The sequence below is a fragment of the Octodon degus genome, unplaced genomic scaffold (assembly GCF_000260255.1).
Source record: "Octodon degus isolate 3935 unplaced genomic scaffold, OctDeg1.0 scaffold00184, whole genome shotgun sequence".
In the NCBI taxonomy this organism is placed as follows: domain Eukaryota; kingdom Metazoa; phylum Chordata; class Mammalia; order Rodentia; family Octodontidae; genus Octodon; species Octodon degus.
In genome coordinates this window covers 2,233,304-2,247,080 of record NW_004524760.1, presented here as the reverse complement: position 1 = coordinate 2,247,080, position 13,777 = coordinate 2,233,304, and the positions used below count along the sequence as shown (strand labels likewise).

The 13,777-nt window shown below is 47.5% G+C and overlaps 1 protein-coding gene across 1 annotated transcript in view; it reads left to right on the top strand.

The window, feature by feature from the left end:
• Positions 1-10,485, top strand: part of Fancc (Fanconi anemia complementation group C) — a 292,800-nt gene extending 282,315 nt beyond the window's left edge. Inside the window, exons 14-15 of the mRNA XM_004643797.2 lie at positions 2,556-2,744; positions 7,074-10,485. Of these exons, the coding sequence (XP_004643854.1) occupies positions 2,556-2,744; positions 7,074-7,217 (333 nt within the window). The 3' untranslated portion in view covers positions 7,218-10,485. The remainder of the gene's footprint in view (positions 1-2,555; positions 2,745-7,073) is intronic.
• The last annotated feature ends 3,292 nt before the right edge of the window (positions 10,486-13,777 follow it).

Here is a 13,777-nt window from a genome sequence, read left to right as displayed (position 1 = left end):
TTATCACAGTAGCCTTGTAGTATAATTTCAAGTCAGGAATTGTAATGCCTCTTGCCTTGTCTTTATTGCCCAGGATTGTCTTTGCTATTCTAGGTCTTTTCCGGTTCCAGATAAATTTTAGGAATGATTTCTCTAGGTCTGTGAGATATGTTGGTGGTAGTCTGATAGGGATTGCATTAATGCTTCGTATTTCTTTAAATAAACTTATGCATAGTTCTTACTCAGGAAATGCAAAGATGCTTAGGAATCTTGAATAAAAGTGGATTAATTTGTTTCCAATAGTTCTTGGCTGTCCCATCAGAGGCAGCTATCTGTCCATGATTAAAGCCAGGGCTGTGTCTGTATGTAAAGCTGCTTCTTCCTTGGTGCCTGACCTCAGGCATTGGTGTGTGTGACATCCCATGAGGAAGCACACCAAGGTAGCTAGTCATAAATACGCGTAATAAATATTGCTGGTCAGGTGACCTCATCACACTCTGTGACCTGCGTTAGAAAGTGTGATCAGGGGCCAGGAGATGGCTCAGTAGAATAAGCGCTTCTCTGGCAAACACAAGGGCCTGAGTTCAATCCCCGGTTCAAAAAAAAAAAAAAAAAAAGTGTGATCACTTTGTGACTGGATGGACCTTGGGCATACCTGGGCCTTGGTGTTACCTAAAAGGCTTCATGAAGCCACTCCTGTGGGAATGCCCATCAATGGCCAGTCACTCTGCTCCAACTGAGGTGCAGTTGGTATAGGAACAGGGAGGACAGGGCAAGATCCAGTACAGAGGGCGCCCTTGCTGGGCCACCCAGGACTGAGGGCCACCTCCTCTGCTGCAATGCTCATTTCCTTTGCTAAATGTATTGGAACATGAGGAAGACCTGAAAATGTCTGTTTAGATACCATTAAGACATAGGCAAACATTCAAACCTTGAACCCTGGCATTCCACTTCTAGGACTCCTTCTAAAGAAATAGAAATCTATACAAAGATTTTTGAATGGGAATAGTCATTACAGCATTGTTTATTGTTGGCAATATTGGAAACAGTTTAAATTTTTAATAGTAAAGGGGGTGTGTATTTCCTAATCTTAGAATAGCTTTCTACCAGGAGAAAAAGAAAAAAAAAACAAACTACTACTGAATGTCATTGGAGAATGTTACTGTAGAAAAATAAGGTACAAAACAAGCCTAGTGAGTGGTATATTCACAACACATAGGAAAAAAAACATTATTAATGTGTTAGCAACTCTTCTGATAACAAAGTTATAGACCATTTAAATTTTTGCTCTATATAATTTTTCCCATTGTGAGCATATTTAAATTTTATAATGTACAATAAAAGTAGTACTTTATAAAAGAAAACATGTAGAAGCTTCTGGACATGGAAGGTATTAGCAAGAATATCAGTCCAGGACAAAAGAGTGAAGATCATTCTTAGGCCCTATGGACAAGCGTGAAAAACCAAAAGCCAGTGAAGAAGGAAGTAGACATAAAGCAACTCTGCAGACCTGATTATATGGATCACAGATGCCATCAGCTGAAGGCAGCAGGCCCAGAACAGGAATGCTCTATGTTCGTGGGAGTGCCCATGGTGGTGTTTCTCACAGCCTCGCTTGTGGTCCACAGGGCTCACACAACACCCTAGTGTGCTGCCACTGTGACTGACAGCATGGAGCAGGGCCTTCACTTCCAGGGGAAAAGCAGCTCTGGTCATGGGAACTCTTAGAACAGGACTAAGTATTCTTTCAGAAGTGATAGAATATAGCTGTTACGAAATCCATGTGGCATTCTGGATCTATGGCTTTCAGTTTTTGCTTTGTTCTCCAAGTCACAACTTGATGCACCGTTCTTACAGCAAGCAGTCTCAGCATGAAATAAATATTTTTTATGTAAAAACAACCCACAGTCTTGGAACAATTACCATTATTATATGAATTCCACAGACTTGTGACCTCTGCTTGAGCTTTAAACATGTATGAACAGATTGTCCCAGTGTCTGAATCAAAACAAAACAGGCCGTGTGTGTGTGTGTGTGTGTGTGTGTGTGTGTGTCCATCCCAAGACAGCAAGGCAAGGCAGAGGCAGGCCCATATGGCCCTCCCCAAACCAGCACAGCTGAGGCCACCGTGCTCTAATTGATTTGTGGTCTAGTGTGAGGCAAGTATTCAAGGAACCTTTTGTTCTTTTTCCCATAATGTAGGAAAAAATCTGACTACATTCTGTGGAGGACTTTTCTGTTTCCATTCATTATGAAAAAGGTCAATTCCTGGCATGGTGCCCTGGCTGCTTGGTGAGCAAGACAAAAAGAAAGTCAAGAAATTTCCATCTTGCCCACTCAGGTTTACGCAGAGCAGAGTGTGAACTGGGCCTCGGCCACCCTCTGTGGAGCCCTAGCTGCTCCTCTTTCTGGAGCCCACTTCTAAGCCTAAGCAAACCCTACAGCAGTGGTGGCAAGCCTATGGCACACCTCAATGTATACCATCAGAAGTGCTAAAAGGTTTGTCGTCACTGCCCTAGAGGCCTCTGTATCCTTGATCTTCCTAATCTCTCATCTTCGATTCCACCTCTGCCCAGGTGGAGGCAGAGGCAGTGCTAAGCCGCCTCCATCTTCTGACACTGTCCAGAAGTGCCTCCCTCTCTGCTGCGGAGCTGCAGGCAGCCACTGGAGAGCCTGTGTGTGGACAGCTCATCAGGCACCTGCTCCTGAACTTCCTGCTCTGGGCTCCAGGAGGCCACACAGTTGCCCGGGAAGCCATCACCCTGGTAAGTGTCCTCCTATCATCTGATCACAGTTGACACTTACACCCAGGTGACAGGGTGGGTAGCTGTAAGGATCCTGGCTTTGGAGAGCATGTGCCTGGAGTGCTGCCCCCACGTGGGTAAAGGGCCAGGGATGGTGACAGCTGAGACGGACCCAGGGAGGAGGATAAGGGGAAGGCACAGAGCCAGGAGCATTACCTTGCAGGCCACCTGGCTTACTGCCAGGACCCATGCCAGACTCTGTCCCTCGTCACAGAGCACAATCTACTCCTTCTCATGGGACAGATGCAGGCTCTAGTGAAAGCATACTCCACAAGCAGCCACAGTGCTCATCATGGCAAGAACAGACCTCTGTGTTTAGTTCAAGGAAAAATCAGTTAATCACAAAGGAACATTTCCTGAAACACACGTGACCGCAAGGGGAAAGAGTGCTCTAATCCAGTGACAGCATGCATGACACCAACGCAACAAAAGGAAACTGACTGTCAGTACTGGTCATTAGGGAAACGCAGATCAAGTCCTTACTGAGACTCCCTTAACACCCATCAGTACAGCTATTATCAGCAAAAGGAAAAGGAAAATAAATCTTGAAGTTGTACCAAAATTGGAATGCTCCTCCCTTTCCAGGTGGGAGTATTAGCATGGTGCCACCACTGTGGAGGAGTTTGGTGGTTCCTCAAAGTTAAACATGGAACTACCACAGGACACAGCAACTCCACTCCCACACATATACCTGGAAGAACTGGAAGCAGGGGTTTGAACAGATATTTGTACACCAGTATTCTTAGCGGCATTATACTGAGTAGCAGAAAGGTACAGCCAACCCAGCTGTCCAGCAACAGATGCGAGGGTAAACAAAGTGAGCTGTGTACGTAGAGAGGAAAGAAGCTGGTACGTGCTGTGAGATCCATGCACCCAGAAGCCAGCGCTAAGTGAGCCAGTCACGGGACACACACACACTATGAATCCACTCAAGAGGAACAGAGCAGTCAGATTCATAGTAAGCAAAAGTACTTGCTGGGCTTGGTGGATAAGGAGTTAGTGGCCTTAAGGGTATAGAACTTCTGTTTAGGAATATAAAAAAGTTCTAGAGATGGATGATAGTGATGGTTATGCAACAATGTGAACACCACAGTACTGGACTGTAAAAATGGTTAGATTGCAAATTGTGTGCATATTACATATTTTAAAAAGGTATGAACATTGCTGGCTCTGGGAGTTTTATATTTGGTTTTGTTTTTAATTTTTATTGACATAAATACAGAAAATGTACAGTTGATGAGTTTTTACAAATGCAAATGACCCATGTGGTCAACAAGTACATCAAGAAAGGAATATTCACTGAGGCCCCATCTTGTCTGAATGTGAGTGCAAGGAAAGTCCCAGGACCTGCCAAGAACTGGAGAAAACCAGTGTCCAAGACTGGTGCTGCCCTGATAAGATAGTGGTGTGGAGCAGGCTGTGGGCTGGTAGAGAGCAGAAGGGGACTGGATTGCCAGGCCCTGGACCCCACACGGGCACTCCGGAAGTGGACTCATCGGGTGGACACCTGCGGTAATACAGACGAGCCTGGGGAACATGATGCTAAGTGACATAACCAGACACAACAGACACATTCTGCATGAGCGCACCTGTATGTGGAACCTAGAACAGTCAAACAAAACAGAAAGGAGACTCTGCGCAAGGAGTCAGGAGAAGGGAAGCAAAGAGATCTGGGCAGAAGGGTGTGGCCCTGCAGTTAGGAGTATATTCTGGAGGCCTACATACAGCATGATGACAGTTATTAATTACTGATACTTGAAATTTGCCAAGAAAAGATCTTAGGCATTCTTACCACACATAGCCATACCTTCCCCCACAAACTTCTGTTTGAGGTATTGCTGAATGTGTTAATAACCTTAATTATGGTAACCTTTTCATGATATGTATATATTTTTGTGTGTGTGTGTGTGTGTGTGTGTGTGTGTGTGTGTGTGTGTGTATACATACACATATACATTTATATACCTGGGTGGGGGGCACAAATTGCAACACAAAGCAATGCAGAATAGAAAGTTGTAAATAAGAAAAATCTCTGTACTTAAGAGGTAAAAGTGTCCATGTAACATAGTATCAGTACCTGCTACTCTTCTGATGAAGTCATAATAGCTGCTTTAGACTGTGGAAGTTAACATTCCTTAGGGCTGAGTTGTTTTCAAGGGTGAACCAGGATACAATATGATTTTAAAAAAAAAAAAAAAGACTCCTGCTTAGGCAGACACCTGGACCAGGGTTCAATCCCTAGCTTGCCGTACCGTCTCCACCCCCAGAACTTGCTGAGATGGGGAGACTGGATGTGGTGACGTGCACTTGTAATCCCAGCACTTGGGAGGCTAGAAACAGAAGGATCACTACAAGTCTGATCTGTGTAGTGAGACTGTAGACCCTATACTAAATACATTTAAAAAAAAAAAAAAAAGGCACTTTATCATTGTGGTCTTTTCCTGAAAACCTATATAGCCTAGGTCTCATTGGAAAAATAATAGATGAGCTCCAGTTGAGAGACAATCAACAAAAGTCCTGCCAATATGCCTCAAAACCATCGATCAAGGTCATCAAAACAAGGAAAGTCTGAGGAATGGTCATGACATTCATCAAAGTGAAAGGAAGCTAGACATTTCAGTGATAAATGTCAATATGGACAAGGGATGTGGATGGAACCTCGACCCTCCTGCTGGCATGACTCCCTGTGCCCTCCTGCCCCACTTCCAACCTTGTCCTGTCACCCTGTGAGTAGCTGCAGCCCCTGTCTAGGGTGAGAGAGGGCTCCTTTTAGACACTGGTGCCCTGCCTCAGTTATTCCAGTCAGTTTCAGCTAGTTGGGAAAAGCATCAGCATGCAAGGTGACCAGGACAGTGGTCACCCACAGAGAAGCTAGGCTTAGTTTGCTTCCCCACACACAGCAGTGCTGACCTGCTGACCTGGCTGCTGACTGAGCATGGGGCTCAGGAGTGCAAGGACCCTGCAGCTTCTCCAAGGCTCTCACAAGGCTGTTCAGCTGCAGAGCTCAGAGGGGAACCCCACCAAAGGAAGTGAGACTTTTCTCTCCACAGCAGCAGGATACCCCTTATTGGGCCCCTGCAGCCAGATGCCCTAGGTTACATCTGTTTAGATGTGTGGCATGCCTTTACTAACACACATGCCTTCCTAGGAAGGAGACCTAGCTACAGTTGCCAACATGCCCTGGGCAGGTGGCTCCTCCACCCTTGGGCTTCTCCTCACTGCACGGTTCTGGCTGGTTCCTCCCTGCTGAGTCCTGGTCTGACCACCTAGCACCAGGTGTCACATCTCAGGACACCAACACAGCTTTCTGTGAGCTCAGAGAGTGTGCAGTCACCTCCGAGCCCATGCCTGGCATCTACCCTCAACTGAGCTGCCCTGGTTCCAGCAGAGTCACTGTCCCTTTAGAGCCTTCTGGCCACCTTCCCTGCCTCAGAGTGCTCCACAGAAGTGGTAGTCACCCCAGAGGAAGCAGAGAACAGGAAGAAACTAACCTGGGGTGCTCTGGCTGAATACTGGTTCTATATGAACAGACACACAAATATGAACAAACACAAATACGTAGATTACTCTTCCATAAACCTGGGACTTCTTAATGCTGTTTGCGCCCATTCCCCCAAAACCAGTAAATTCCATGCATAGGCTAACTTGGGAGATTCTCTCCCCTCTTTTTTTCTCAACTGACATTAGAAAAATATGGGCACCAACAAATAAGCCCTTAAATATTTCACACAACTAACAATGCCTATTTCCTGCTTCTCTGAAAGAATCAAGTGTTCAAATCTTAGATATCTTTTGAAAAGCGAGTGGGCCAGCTTGCTGCCCAGGAATGCCATGGTCAAGCTGTGTGTGCAAACAGGTGGTACTTCGCAATTCTCAGGGTAGTGTCACCTTTTGTACTGTGAGCCTTTTGCAGAAAATCAGGCCACAGCATGTTTTCCGCCTTTGCTCCCTAGGACAAATAATCTCAAAAGTTGTGGGTGACAGTTCAGAAACACTTCTGCCTCTGCAGCACCAGTTTGACCCTGTGAGCCAAGAGTTTGGCTGCACAGCCTTGATGTGGGGATGGCAGTCACCACATTGTGCATGGCTCACAGTGCAGCCGGCCTCTGCGAATGCATTTGTTGTGCTAATCAGCTCACAGACAGCACATTGGCCCTGGGAACTTCCCTTTGGAGCCAGTGGAAATGGAAATGCTATGGCTTTCCCGGACAGGATGATTATGGGTGTCCAACGGACACAGAGGAATCTCCTGGAACATGTTCTAATTTCCCTTCGTTTCCCTCACTGCAGATGGCCCGCACTGATGCAATAACTCAGGAGATCATCGGCTTTCTCGACCAGACCCTATACAGATGGGACAATCTTTGCACTGAAGCCCCTAGGCCAGCAAAACTGGCCAGAGAGCTCCTTCAAGAGCTGCGAGCTCAGGTCTAGCAAGAAGTGTGGACCGTATGGGTGCTTGAGGGACTTACGAGTGTCAGCCTTGCCAATTCCATAGATGATAGGTGGGCCCCCTCCTGCCTGTGGCTCCAGGTTGGCGGACTAAGTCCTTGGAGCTGTACACATCTCAGGCTCAGGCAGCATACAGGTTGGGATGATTGGTGGTGTGTCTTTCACAAAAGGAGAAGCCACACAGCTTAGCCCCAACGTAAGCCTACTTACTAGGGGCTGCTGTGCCTTGAGCATTCTCTGCCTGGCCAGCATTGGATGTCAGTCAGAGTGACTCAAGGAGAACAGCTTCTGTCTCCTTTCAGACACATATCAAGCAAGAATGTTAACTATCACCTGACAGTGTTTGGACAAAGAAATTGATCTTGAGCCCCTGATCAGCTTAGCCCTTTTCCATAACGTTAATTGACGTTTCCTTTCAACCCCTGAGCTCTAAGACAACAACACTGCCTTGCTTCCCTAAGAAATTCCTCATGCAGGAGTCAGGATCCCTCAGCTTTTCTTTTATACCCAACCTGCCAACCCAGCCAGCCAGGACAAGTGGGGTTGACAGGCCTTTGGGGTACAGTGCAGGGCAGCCCTGCTGAGGATAGTACCACGCTGTGAAAAAAACACCAGTCCTGCTCTGGTCTCTGCCTTGTGTGCTGATATTCACTACCATCAAGGGGCTCCGGTTGGAAATGGCTGCCAAGTGACATACCAGGAGCAGCCCAGGACTGTGGCAGAACCAGCAGGAAGGGTTGGTGTGTGTGCCAATTGTGTCCTGGAATGGGAGGGGAATTGGAATTGCCTAAGAAACAACTGGAAAACTCCAGGTGAATATTCATTCACATCAGCTAAAGATCTTTTTCCTTTAGATTCACTCATATCTTGTATTGATCATACCCTATAGCCAGTATATTGTTTGTTGAATGAGTCAAGACCTTTTATGTCCATTAGGATTTCTGTATTAGGAGTCTCTGAACCTTGGTTCCTCTTTGAGGAATAAGTAATGTTTTGAGGGACAGGTGGTTAAACTTTAGGGGAGTCACCTGTGTTAGTGTACGGCACTGTTCATGGATCTGCCAAAAATCTGGAAGTGCCAGGCACTGCTGACCTGAACCTTTTCTCTGAGACTCTGTCCTACTGCCATGGCCACCTTCCCCATGGCCCTGTGCTTGGCTGCAGCCGTGCTTGCAGCTCCCTTGAGCTCAGCAACTTATCTACTTCATTGGCAACTCAGCCTGTTTCTGCCATAGCAACTGATCAAGCCCTGTGGACATCAGAAAAAGGGCTTACCTTGGTGGCAGCAAGTAATCCCTAAAAGGCAGAGCCACCAGGAATGATTCTTCCCTGTGAAGGTGGGATCCACAGCGAAATATGAGCACTGGAGTGTCGCTCTCACCAGAACTCTGGGCACCCCTGCTTTTGCAGCAAACAACGAAAGCAAGGCAGACTTCTGACTCTGTGCAGGCTACGTGTGAAAGGTTTCTTCCTGTTCTACACTTCTCTGGGTCTGAATGCCTCCCAGTCATGACAAAGTTTGGGTCTTCCCAGCTTTGGATGTTTGGGCTATAGGCAACAACTCCCCTGGGAATCCCATCTCCAGTGGACCCTCCCTGTCTGTTGGGAGTGCTGACATTTCTGTCGCCATTTCTCCCTGAGCTCCACCAAGAGAATGAGTCCCTTCACCTGTCCATGAAGACAGACACTGATGTGGTGACTAATTTTTCCCTTTGCCTTGTCCCATTTTGACAAAGATACACAAAGGTTGACAAAGGGTTCGGAGGTGGGAAACACAAAGGCAGATGCTCAAGGGGACTGTGCCCTCCAGCAGGTGTCCCTGTAAGCAGGCCTCTAGCTGGGCCCCAGGTCCCCAGGTCCCCAGGAAGCCTCAGCTGGGAACAAGAAGGAAGGTGCAGAGCAGTGCCCTCCTTGGAGAACCAGAGGCAGAGCCTTTCGGATGAGCCTCATCTGGAGTATGCTGAAAATTAGTAAGCTCTACCTTCTTAACTGCCTTAGATTTGAGGGGGAGTTTGGACATGTGGGTTCTTTCCATTTTCTAAACTGGCAAAAATGGGTTAGCAGGCCCTATGGAACTATGGTGCCTGAGTGGCGCCCTGTTCAGGGACCCAGTGGAGTGGGACCTCATGGCTGCCTGTACCTCCTCGGTCACACACCTTCCTTAGCTCTTGAAAACATTATACTGAGGCCTAGAAAAGTGGAAGGTCTCAGATCCACGTTGACAACCTCAGTGTCCCCTTCCTAATTCACAACATGATGAACTCGGGGGTATCAGCAATGGGTATCACCTAGGATTTGGCAAGAAAATGTGGAAAGTCAACTGGAATGATGAAGAGAGCGTGTCAGAGCACTTGGTCCTTGGAAGTGGCCCTGCCCTAGGCTGGTTGGTCAGCAGCTACCAATGAGGAGGGTCACAAGTTTGAGCCCATCCCAGGCAACTTAGCAACCATGTCTCAAAATTTAAAGGGGAACGGTGGGCAATGCGGCACTAGTGTGAAGGCCTATGGTTCAGTCTCCATACACAAAAAAAAAACCAAAAAGCAAGACTACCTAGACCATTTCAGAAGCTGGAGTCCCATGAATAAAGCTTGACACTTAGCAACAGAGCAGGAACAGGCAGAGGCTGGCAGAGATGTCGGCAACATCAAGCCAGGCTTCCCCGGTGCAGCACACTGGGACTTGGGACCCGGCAACTCCCTGCTGCAGGCTGCCAGCAGGGCGCTGGTCCCCTGGCTTGTACTAAGCTTCCTCGCCTGCAGCAGCTGCTGCCCCTCCCTGCCACTTCCACTTTGCAGTGCCACACTTGGAACTCTGTCTCCTCCTTTCTCCTCACTTTTCCTGGATTCCATGCTATCGTGACTCTCCGTGTCACCTCCATGCAGTAGGGACACCCCTCCCCCAGGGGTACTGACCTGAACATCCACCGTGGCTGGTCAGGCATCCCCAGCTAGAGTCCTGACAGCCATTTTGAACTTGACACATCCCAAACAGACTCCGCATGTCACTGACAGCAGCCCCATCTTCCCAGTGATGCAGGCCAACTCATCCCCTTTTCCAATCCACTAGGAAGCCCCCTAGTCTGACCATTTTTCACCCCCGCTACTTATCATCTGCCCAGTAAATATCTGTTGAGTGACATATATATGGACAGGAGTTTGGTATAAATGCCTTGCAGTCAGCAGAGGAAAGAAGGTGGGCAATACCATTGGAGCTCTACTTCTTAGGCCAAAATAAACTACAGAATAAAGTGCTCAAGCCTCCTTTCTTGCCCAAGGTCAGTGTCACAGGGCCATCTCTGGGTCTCTCAGTTTTCTCCTGAGAAGGTTCTCACTGTGCTGCTCCTGCTCTGGGAAGACAGCATGCTGAGAAAATCAAAGCTCATTCAATTAGAATTTCCCTGTCATTTCATTTGCAAACAGGTTTGGATGAACCCTGTTTTGGCCCTGGCCCTGATCCCTGCATACCCACACCCTGCCTGTACCACAGGGTCAACAAGCCGAGCTACCCAAGGCCTCGGCTGCATCGCATGTGGGCTCCACATAGCCTCAACAGATCCCGCTCTGGACAGGAAGGCTGCAGGAGCCCTTTCTGTACAAGGCACAAAGCTAAGAAAGCACAGCAGAGACTGATGAGGCTGGCCACACAGAAACAACAAACATAAGGCAAACTGGGGAAAACCCTATAAAACACAGAACAAAGAGCTAATTTTCTACCTTCTGTGCTTCATCTCCAAATCGGTTAACAAAGAGGCCACCAACATGTGACTTACAGGAAAGGGGCACAAAGCCTACACACAAGTAATAGGAGAAGTACAGCTTTCCACAGACCCTAAGTTATGTTTACCAGGCATGAAGGCATACACGGGCGATCCCAGCACTTGGGAGGCTGAGGCAGGAGAACCCGAAATTTGAATTCCACCTGGGCAACTCAGCAAGAGACCCTGCCTCAAAAAGGATTTAACACACCTTATGAGTAACGCAAGTTGTTTTTTCCTATCATGTTAGAAAAGGGAAGACTGATACTACCACACTGCTGTGAAGTGCTAAAAAGACACAGGGAGGGGGACCACTGTCTCCTTTTTGTTTTTTTTTAATTTTTTTTTAAATTTATTTATGTGTGTGTGTGTGGCCAGCTCAGCCCACCAGGGGGCGGGGCTGGCTGGCATGTGGTGCTGGGGGATTGAACCGTGGTCCTTGTGCTTTGCTAAGCTTGTTCTAAGTAGGTGCTTTAGACCAGTGAGCCATCTCACCAGTCCAACTGTCTCCTTTTTGGAGGGCAAGTTGTCAAATACTAAAATTTAAAATGTATCCTAAAAGCAGTAACAGAATTCTTATGGGCTCCAACAGTACTGAAAGTGGAACTCCCAAGAGCCCCATGACATCCACATTGATGGCCGTAGTATTCACAGTAGCCGACCAGTAAGACATCCTGGCCTCCCAGCAGCCAACGGGGTAAACGAAGCAGCCACACATAGCGCGAGGTACCATTCAGCTCTGAACAGGGAGGGCGTTCTGACACAGCCCCGGTGGGTAGGCCTGCTGCTAGATGTTCCTCCTGCTGCTAGGAGCTAGCTGCTCCCAGAGGGGAAGGGCAGGGAGGGGAGGGAGTTGGTGCCTGAGGGACTCAGGGCTTCAGTTTGGGAAGCTAAAAAAGTTCTGCAGATAGCTGATGCTGTTAGTTATACAATAATGTGATTAGATTTAATGCTGCTGACTTCTACACTTGAAATGATTGTGTTATATATAACATAGAACACTGAATAAAATTTCTAAAAATTACATGTTTTCACACTCTAAAAAACACCTCTACACTTCGGAATCTCCCCCACTTCAGATTGAGGGGCCCCACTGTAAGGGGCAAATCTTGGCATTTTCCTCACGTATTCGCGCACGGTGCACCCAGGGTTAGTTACTGTAGCAGTGTTTCAGTGACCGACTGGAGCTCAGGCTGAGCTTCACTGGTAGGAGACTGGTTAGACAAATAAGAGCACTAGAGGAAATACACACATTTATGCTTCCAGCCGGGCTCTGACGGAGGGGAGAGGAGGAAGAGATGAAAAAAGAATTAGTATGTGCATGCACCAACTCCCACAGGAATGTAATCATGTACTGCAGATGCTTAAAAATATTTAAAAAGGACCTCACATACACTAACGCAGTGATGGCAAACCTTCTAGAAATGAGCGCCCAAACAGCAACTCAAAACCCACTTATACATCACAAAGTACCACCACTGTCAGTAAACCTGAATACGGAGGTTTTAGTTTAGGCAAAAAAAACCCCTCATACATTAAGACTTTGTCTTAAAAACAGCATGCATGCCACAGATTTGCTACCACCGCACCCCACTCATTAATACAATTTACAAGGAGAGGTCAAGTCACCTGTACTTGGTCACGCTGATGCCATCTGGCACCTGAGCGAAGAGAGCCAATGGAAAGCCGTCCTCAGGTGGAGCAGAATCCCACACATGTTTTGTTCATCTTGAGATTCTGCTGCCTGGAAAACTCAGTGTGAACCTGTGTATATACCATTGTCCCTGTGACCCCCCAGCTCTGTACCCAAGGATTCCACCACCCACAGGTGGAAAATCTTTGGGAGAAAATTTGCATCTGCCCTGAACATGTCCTTTTCCCGTCAGTATTCCCTAAATGGTATAGCACCCATTTGCACAGCATTTACACTCTGAGGCACTGAGAGTAACCCAGAGATGATTGAGGGATACAGACGCGAAAGCTTCCTCAGATCTGTGGGGTCCTTTCAGATGTGGAGGGAGGATGCAGGGTGTGGGGGAGGGCTGCTTCTGTCTACTGGAGTAGAAACCATGGAAGGGGTCTCATTACAGGGAGGGGCGGGAGGGACTTGGTGAGGGGGAGAGGCAACTTTTTGTTTACATATTGTTTCTATTTGTTTGCATTTTTATGCAAAGAATGTAGTAATCATCAATACACAAAGGAAGATTCTTGTTTGTTCCAAGAGGGGGTTGCTGTTAAACAATGCTGCGAGGACAGAGGCACCATCTGCAGCTTTGAAAGGAGACAGCTGTGCCTGCATTCCTGCACTTCAGTAGGCCTGTGGTTGCTGCTTTGATGGCTTCTTCCAGGACTTCACGTTCCAGCATCAGACATGGAAGTTTATAGAGAAAGGTCACCTGCTCCTTATGGCTGGATCCACGTGCGCCGACCTGGGTAATGCAGGCCTGGGCTTTTGGAGCAACTTGGGCGGGAGACACATGAGGGGTCCTCCCTACTCCGAAAGACCAAAGACCAATGTCCTCTTCCAAACTCTGCACTTCCTAGTAAACACCTACAAGGCAGCCTCTGCCTCTGGGTGCCCAGAGGCATCTGCACTTCGCTCTTCAACAGATTAGTTAAAACAGATAAAAATCATAAAAACTTAAAGCGGGTGTGGTGGCACATGCCTGTAATCCCAGTGCTGGGGAGGCTGAGACAGGAGGATCACTACGAGTCTGAGCTGCATAGTGAGGCCCTGTACCAAATTAATTAATAGATTTTTTAAAACCTACAAGTCATTCCCCCTTAG